Source organism: Lutra lutra, chromosome 3 (assembly GCF_902655055.1).
Source record: "Lutra lutra chromosome 3, mLutLut1.2, whole genome shotgun sequence".
NCBI classification, from domain to species: domain Eukaryota; kingdom Metazoa; phylum Chordata; class Mammalia; order Carnivora; family Mustelidae; genus Lutra; species Lutra lutra.
The window spans coordinates 47,795,582-47,804,504 of NC_062280.1; the positions used below are offsets into that span (position 1 = coordinate 47,795,582).

Sequence of the window (8,923 nt, forward strand, 5' to 3'; positions counted from 1 at the left end):
CAACAGAGAAAGGACAACATTTTCAACACATGGTGCTGGGATAACTGGGGATCCTATGTAACACCATGTATAAACATTTACTCAAAACAGATCAAGAACCTCACTAAGACCTAGAACAATAAAACTCTTACAAGAAAACAGCACAAAAGCTTCATAGCCATAGACTTGGCAATGATTCCTCAGGCACCACACTAAGGGCACAGGGAATACAAGAAAAAAACAGACAAACTCGACTTCATGAAAATTTTAAAAATTTGTACATCAAAAGGTACTACCCACAGAATAAAAGGGTACCCCAGAGAATGGGAGAAATATTTACAAACCCGATTTCTGATCAGAGATTGATGTTTGCCACAGAGAGAGAAGTCCTAAAACTCAGCAACGGGTAGAGGAAGAGCCCAACTCACAAAGGGACAATTGAGACTTTTCTCCAACGACACACAAATGGCCAATAATGCATGAGAAGATGTTCACCATCACCAATAATTAGGGACACGCTCACCAGAACTGCAGTGAGACAGCGTGTCACACCCATGAGAATGGCTGGGATCAACCGGACAGGAAACAGCTAGTGTCAGTGAGGACGCAGATGGAGCCTGTGCTCTGCTGGGGGAACGTTAAGACGGTGCAGTCGGCATGGAAAACAGCACGGGGTTCTCAAAGGAATTAAACAGAATCACAACAGGATCCGGCAAGTCCACTTCTGGGTATTTACTCAGAACCACAGACAGTAAGGTCTGGAAGTGGTCTGCTCACAGCAGCACTGCTCATGATGGCGAAGATGCGGATGCAGCCCACATGTGGTGTGAGATGAGTGGATGAGCACGATGTGGTCTGTTCACATGAAGGAATATGTGGATTGAGCCTTAAAAAGGAAGCAGATTCTGCAACACACCACGATGTAAGGACATTATGCTAAGTGCAATAAGCTAGTGACAAAAGGACAAACACACACGAGCCACTCAGAGTCGCCACTCAGAGTCGTCAGGATCAAGCAAAGAAAGCAGAATGGTGATGACGAGGGCTGCAGGGAAGGGAGAGGACAGTCACCGCTTCACAGGTATCAAGTTTCAGACTGACCGCAGTTGCAGGATGGACAGTGGCGACAGCTGCACAACCATCTGAATGCACTTAATACCTCGGAGCTCGACACTGAAAAGTGGTTATTACGATGGTAAATTCTTTATGTTCTGTATATTTTAACTCAATGTAAAAAAAAAAAGGGTAAAACAAAGAGCCATCGAGGCACAAAAAGATAGGAACCTTAAATATACACACACTGCTCAAGTGGAAGCAGACAATCTGAAAAAGCTGCCTGTCCACCCCACAGGGTCCATACAGGCCACGTATTCCACCTACAGGACATTCTGGAAAAGGCAAAACAACAGAAACACTAGAAAGACCAGTGGTGCCAGGGCTTAGAAGGGAGCACAGAGACTTTTAGGGTGACGGTAGATCCATGAGGGTACTGAGGTTCCCCTTGTATCACAGTCCAAACACAAGACCGTGCACTTTGACCTGCACGAAGGACTTCAGTCACAGCCATGTATTGGGGTCGGTTCCCAACATGCAGGGAGTGAACCTCTGGGCTACCGGGTGGGCCAGCACGGGTGGTCGGGCAGCTCGGACAGAGACCGTGGCAGGAGGGGTGGACGCCTCCCTGCAATGCCCCGTGAGAAGGCCAGTCGGCACCAGCTTTCTGGGGGCCAAACCTCTGTACCTAGAACCTGCAGGCCCCGGCCAAGCTGCCCTGGTGCGCAGAATCTGTCCAAAGACAAAGGACCGGCTACAAATAAAGGGCTGAATAAACACGTGGACGGCTCCTTCCACATGAAATCCCTAAAAAGTTTCCTTCTCTGACCACAAATTCATGACAGCACTGGGCACCACTAAGACAGAAGACACTTTGAGTCAGGAGTCCAGACAGCTCCCAGAGGCCATGCCCAGGAAGCCACTCGCCCTCCTCACCCGCCCCTGCCCAAGGCCTCTTGCATCTCGCACCCCCCGCGACCAGCCCCACCCTCCAGGGAGCACTGCGGCAGAGGTGCAGGTACACCCCTCCACCCACCCCTCCCCAGGCAACTCTGGGGGCCCCAGCACACTCCTTTCGGCTCTTAGGACTCCACCTCTCCATCCCACCCACCAGCAGCACAGCTGCTTGCTCGTCTCCACCTCACAGATAAAACTTGCCCCTGGAGCCATGTTCCCCTTGTTCCCCTTCGGTTACTGTACAGGGTCCAATCCTTCCTGGCTAAACCTCTTCACCAAAGTGCCTCACCCCTGCCCCGCCTTCACCAGCCCTGGACCGGGCAGGATTCCCACTGCTCCCAACTAGAAAGTGATCACCAGTGACCCCATGTGGCTGAGGCCAGCCATCTTTTCTCCATTCTGATCAGAGCTGGATCCAACCCCGCTGAGCAGCCCTCATTTCCTCTCCAGGCTGCCATGACCCCACATTCCCTCTTTCACTCTCTCCTCCTGGGCCCTCTCCTGCCACCCCTCCACAAATATGTCCTGCTCCTAAGCTGGGCCCTGGCCCCGTCTCCAGCTATAGCTTCTCCAGGAAACCTCATTCTGTCCCATGGCTTTAAATGCCTGACCTCATCCTGACACCGCAAACACAACGAAACTTCAAGAGAACAGGTGTGGGCGTGGGGCATCAGCACCTAAGGAGCATCTCAAACTCAATCCTCTCAAAGTTTTACTGTGCTAGGAGTTCCAAAAATACCATTAGATACTCCCCGAGAAGAAGAAACATTTGGATACAATAAATGGCGATGAGCTAAGTAACTATCAGATGTGTCCTTACGTCTCATTCCAGCTGATATGGGGAAGCTGGGACTGGGGAACCAAGATCCCACACAGTCCCAGCCAGCAGAACGCAGGGGAGGAGTTGGGGGAGGGGAGCACAGCAGCTGGTCAGGGTCAGCTCCAATGGTTACAGAGATGAGCCTCAGTGATCCTTGGTAAAACCTGACAGACACCCACTAGAAGAGGAGAAAAGGAGACAAGAAAAACCCAACAAATTAAAAAAAATAAAACCACAGGCACAGATTCCAAACAAACAATAATCCCAGGTAAATGGATTTAAAGGCTCTATAAAAAACACAGACCCACAGACCGAGTTAAAATACAGCTAACAAATAAAGGGCCATAAAGGAGTTTGCAAAATAAGGAGATGAAGAAGTAACACTTCAATGGGGACAAAAAAGGGGTGCTCCATGCTAATAATGGTCAGGAACACCTGGGCATCTATTGCAGGGCAGGGAGCTGGCCAGCAGACTCCATGCTCTCTGGCAGGGACCAAGGGACTCAGGAAGTCATGGTGCAGATCTGTGGACGTGCAAGCTGGACCCAGGCTCAGAGGCACAGAAAACAACATGACCAACTACTGGGGCTGATACATTTCTGCTCAAACCACAATGAACAGTCACAAAAACAGTCTGAGTCTCAACCAGCACAAAATCCCAAGAGTGAGCCCCCAAAGCAGCTACCTTTATGTGACCAAACCACTGGGCCTTAAAGCAATAAAGTTTACAAGTAATCACAAAAAAGGGACGGGGGCCACAGGTGAAATAGGTGAGGGGATGAGAACACACTTATCTTGATGAGCTCGGAGTCTATGGTTATTGAATCACTCTATTGTACACCTGAAACTAATACAACACTGCATGCTAATTATGCTGGAACTTAAAAAATACAATTTTAAATAGAATATTTGAACCTGTCCCCAAAAAAACCCCTACAAAAATTAGCTCCCCTTCCCCAATGCATCCATCCACTTGAAAAACTTCCAAGCCCTTCTAAATCACTCAGTTAAAAAAGGGAATAAAGACTGAACTGACTATTCAGAAACAAAAAGCAACGAGAGCAGCACGAGACAAATCCTCGTGGGGACCTGTGGGATGGAAGCAGCGAAACACCTTGGAGGGCAGGTATCAGGAAACACAAGCTGCACACACAGAAGCTAAGCGCGTCCCTCCGGGGGCCAGAACAACAGAGTTAAACCAGAAAGTAGAAAGAAGCGAGGATTAATGAAGTGGAAACAGCAATGCGGCCTTGCTCAATGGAGCGAGGGGTTAGCTGTTTGGAAAGTCCTGTGACCGCGTCAGACCTAGGGAAGTCTGACCAAGAAGAACAGAAAAAGGTACCAAAGTAGTATCCGCTATGAGAAACTACAAAAACAGCTTTAAAATGCTAGCAGACAGTACCTCAGGTGTCCTCCGCTGCAGGGGTCCTTCCCCCAGCGTGCATTACGGAAAAGCACAGGATGGGCCTCTTTTTACGCTTTTGTTTTTGGTTGTGTTAAGGGTGGTTGCCCAGGGGTCCAGGAGGTCTTGAACAGCCTGTCACACTGACAGCCTCCCACCCCGCCCCCGGAGTGTTCATTATGTCGGGGAAGACAAATAGTGATCCAGAGGAAGCAAACATAAGCAGGAAAACATCCTTCATGGACACACAGCAGGTAAAAGATACTATACTCAGGATGCAAAGAATATCTTAAAACCAATTTTACAAGCACTAAGTAGTAAGAAGAAGAGCTGAAACAGAGCCAATAAACAAACAATGGATAGGTTAGATATGTATCCAACCCATCAGTATCAGTACAAAGACATGTATGGAAAAGCACAGAAAATAAGTCACACAGGAAACTTTAAAAAAGACCAAAAGGTGGGAGGTGAGAAATGGCGACTCTCACCACTTCTTCGCCCATATATCCCTGTAGTAGTTTAAGTTCTAGAATGAATATATTCTACTGTAAGAGACACTTAAAATTTTAAGGTAATTATTAATGTTCAAAATGACGTAACTTCATGGATATTCACTAAAATACAAAAAGAAAGAAACTCCCCGTGACTTTCAGACCCTCCCACCACTCTTCTAACAGCTGGCTGTGTCTACATTCTGCAATGGGACGCTGACAGGGCTGGCGCCAGGGTGAGTGTGAGGCATGGAGTGGAAGCGGCCTTGCCCCTGTCCCCATGGGAGACCGCGCAGCGAGGGGCTCTCCCGGCGGCCACAGAACGCCTCCCCTCTCACAGGCCGAACCCTCATGGCTCCAGATGCCCCTCAAGCACCCCGGAGTGAAGAAAGCTTCCAACCGGGGCTCCCCCTCTACCAAGTACACTGACCAGCGGAGCCTCCTTCCGAGGCAGCCGGGCGCTTGCAACACGCAGGAGTGCTCAGGGACCGTGGGCCATGCAGCCCGAAACCTGTCCTCACGACCAGGCAGTGCAGGCGCGTGAGGCTCTGGTACTGACCGCGGCTGAAGGGCAGCAGGCTGCTCAGGTAGGGGAAGCTCACTCTCCGCAGCTCGTCCAGCTTCTCCTGCAGCTTGCGCACCTGGCTGTCGGAGCGGCTGACTCTCTGGCGCAGGCTCTTCAGCTCGCCGTTCTTCTTCTCCACCTGCTCCCGCAGGCAGCACACCTGGCTCTTGTTCTGTCGGGAGGAGAAGCAGTAGGAGTGCAGCGAGTCGATGAGCTTGCAGGCGCCTGATGCTGACAGGATGACCTCGTTGATGGACATGGGGCTGGCGTCGCTGTGCTCGCTCTGGACGGCCTCTGCCGCTGGCTTCGGGGTCACGTCTGTCGGGGGGGCAGAGGGGCTCTGGGAGGGCTTCTGAGGCGTCGCGGTGAGTGATGAGCTCGGGGGGCTCTGGGCCAAGCCCTTGTCGGGCCCCAAGCTGCTCCCGCTACAGCCAGGCTCCACGTCTCTCTTCATCCTCTTTCGGTCAACAGGCTCTCGGGGCACAGACGCCCTCTCTCGAGTGTGCTTGGAGGAGAAACTGTAAGAATGCAGTGAGCCAATAAACTTGCAGGCCCCAGACCCTGGCGGGGTAAAGTCATCCACGGAAATGCCACTCTTATCCACCAGGCCACCATCAGGGGCGGCGGCGGTGCTCTCACCACTGGCCTCCACGGCAGATGTGTCTGCCTCTCCCTGACTGCCCGCTGCCGCTGCTGCGCTGGCCAGACCATCGCCTAGAGCTCCTTCCGGGGCCTGCCACGTGCGCTCCTGACTGGCGGCATCCTGGGAGGCCCTGGGGGCAGTCTCACCCTGCAGTGCAACTTGCTTTGCCTTTCGGGACCCTGGCTTAGCCATTGGGTTTTCCCCTGAGGACGACGATGAACCTGTAGCTCCTTTCCCGTCTGCCCCGCTTGTGTGTCCCCTCAGGCCCCCTGAGGACTTTCTGGTAACCTTTCTCCTTGTGCGGCCATGACCTCCAGTGCCCCTCTTCTTCTCGGGCAGGTGGAAGATGGAGGGCACCGCCGTGGGCTTGAGCAGGCGATGCTGATCCTCCAGCCTTTTGGAGAAGCTGTCTTTGGTGAAGTGTTCACTACAGAGGAAAGAATACTTAGTGGGGGTCCAGTTATCCCTCTGAACAGCTTTTAACCACTGGATCAAACGTTTTGAGTCCTTTAGGGGGAACCTGCAGGCAAAATGACAACAGAATTAGAAATAACTGCATGTCTCCTCCCAAATTTATCAACTATAAAGGCAAAACAAGTGTTTCTGTAAATACCCAATCCTGTATTGACTTCAGTCATTTAAAAATGTTAGTAAAAATTTAAGGAACACCTACTTGGAAGTAAGCACGAGACAGATGACAGGCTCACTGCCCACCCTTAAGGCACTTACAACTGGTAGAGCCTTAGAGGATAGAGGATGAAGGTAACCCCTCCCAGGCTGTGGTCAATGCCCGGTACGAGAGGTCACACAGGACGGCACCCAACAACAGGAAAGCCTTCAGGAAGCCCTGGAAATAGCTGCTAGAAACACACAGCTGAACAACCCTCCTGGTGTGCCTCAGATGCAGGCTGGGTGCTAAGGCAGGGGTGGTTGGTTCCCCTGCTCAGAAGCCAGGCCCGGTCCTGGGCCGCAGAGAGGGGAGCAAGGAAGCCAGAGCCTCTGTGACAGTGCTTGAGCCCAGCCTGAGCCATGACTCAAGCAGCTGAGCTAAGATGAGGTCAGACTCAAATGCTGTAGTCCCTCATTCCTGCTACAGTCCCACTGCCAGGAGGAAAACTGCTTTTTGAAAAAGCAACCAGCTCCTGGAAAGCACTGAATAGGATACTTAGTAATCACTTCTTCTCAATAAAACAAGATCTCTATTTAGAAAACTGGAAGGAAACTCTATGCAGGGGTGGGGTGGTTAGTCCCGAGGGCTATCTGCTCCACCTGAGGTCCTCTAACCCACCTGTGGCCACTGTGGACCAGAACCAGGACCCAGACAGATACTAACTCCTCAGAAAGCTCTGTGCAACATGGCCTTCCACACTTCCTCAATGTTCTGGGAGCCCGCTTCCCCAAGACCCCGATTCGCACATCCTTTGCCCCATGCCAGCAAAGACCATTGTGAACGCCAAGGGCAGCCTTCTGTGCGGTGCTCTGCCTGGCTTTTGAAAGCAATATCAAAACTTTATGGGACAAAGGCGCTGAAGGAAACTCAAGAAAGCACAGTGGCTGGCCTCCAAAACAATGTATTACCAGTTCCTTCGATAGATTGTAACAGCGTGAGAGAACAAACCACTGAGAATTTCCAATGAAACTACAGGTAACATGCCAGTCGAGCCTCCAAAAGCTAACTCCCTGTAACCCAAAACAGAAGTGCCCACGAGGAGGCTTTCCAGGCTCTACTCCTGAAGCCCTCAGGAAGGGAGCCGGGACAGAGAAAGCAGAGCCCTCTCCCTGCCTTGGCGTCCGAGCAAGAAGTGGCCCAGAGGGCCCGTGCACGCGTCCGGCTGAGGAGCCGGCCTCGCCCTGCCCCAGGCAGGATGTCCCGGGACGCCCCGCAGCGCGGCAGGGCCACTTCTCCCCGCGATGGCGAGGACCCTGCTACAACCTGCGTTTGCTCAGCCACACTCCCGATGGCACAAATCAAGGCAGGCTCGCTCGCGATCAAAAAAGCACAAAAGTCACAGCAAATGTAAGAGGACAACTGACCCAAGAGCGTCTCCAGAATACACTGGAAACTGCTGGTACCAGCGCGAATCAATGGAGCGCAGGGTGGCCGCGGGGCTGGGGGGGAGAGGGCGGTGGTGGTGGCCGTACGGTGGGCGCCGGGGGGCCGAGAGATGGCCTCCGGGTGGTCTCCTAGTCGGCGTGGGGTGGGCGCCGGGTGTCGGAAGGATGAGGGGCGGTGGGGGCGGGGAGCCGCAAGGGGCAGCCGGGGGCCGCGAAGGGGGGGCGCCGGCCGCCGTGGCCCGAGACGCCCGGCCCAGAGACGGCGGCCCGAGCCAAGGTCACACAGCGCCCGACGCTGACTCACTCGCGGGACCGGCCCCCAGGCCCGGCGCACCGAGGCCCTCCCGCCTCGGGCCGGGCTGCACGGCCTCAGTTTCCCCGCGGTGCCGGGCCGGGCCGGGCCGGGCGGGGGCGTGGCCCGCGGGCCGCGCGGGCGGCGGGCCGGGCGGCGGCGGGCGGAGCCCGGTTACCTGTGGAAGGAGACGGCGCGCTTCTCCCCCTTGCCCTGCCGGTTGGAACAGTTCGCGGCCGCACAGCAGATCACCATCTCGGGCCTCAGGCCGCCGCGCCGCCGCCAGGCTCCGGCCCTCGCCTCGCCGCGCCGCGCCGCGAGCGGGACCGCCCCGAGGGGAGGGCGCGCGGCGACACGGCTGCGGGACGTGGGAGCCGGCCGCCGCGGCTCCCGTACGGCAAGATGGCGGCGCACGCCCTGCCGCCCGGCCGTCCGGCCGCTCGGCCGGGACTCGGCGTGCCGGGGCTCTCCAGTACCCGGCTGGGCGCAGCCCGCGGCTCGCGGCGTCGGGGGTGGGCGGGGGCGGCCCGGGCCGGCGGCCCGGTACAGCGGCATGGCGCACCGGGCCGCCGTACGGCAAGATGGCCGCGCCGGCGGCGGGGGCGCACGGCGGGTTAGCGCGCCCTTTCCGGGGCCCCACCGCCCGCCCGCGTCTGCCTCCGCAAT

The 8,923-nt window shown here is 54.9% G+C and overlaps 1 protein-coding gene across 2 annotated transcripts in view; it reads right to left on the reverse strand.

The window, feature by feature from the left end:
• THAP4 (THAP domain containing 4) overlaps positions 1-8,812 on the reverse strand; it is a 46,204-nt gene extending 37,392 nt beyond the window's left edge. Inside the window, exons 1-2 of one of the 2 annotated variants that reach the window (XM_047721650.1) lie at positions 8,436-8,812; positions 5,262-6,430 (exon numbers count right to left, since the gene is read on the reverse strand). In XM_047721650.1, coding sequence (XP_047577606.1) covers positions 5,262-6,430; positions 8,436-8,812 — 1,546 coding nt within the window. Of the gene's footprint in view, positions 1-5,261; positions 6,431-7,944; positions 8,242-8,435 lie in introns of those variants that run through there. The other variant, XM_047721651.1, reaches the window with a different exon arrangement.
• Between the last annotated feature and the right edge of the window lie 111 nt (positions 8,813-8,923).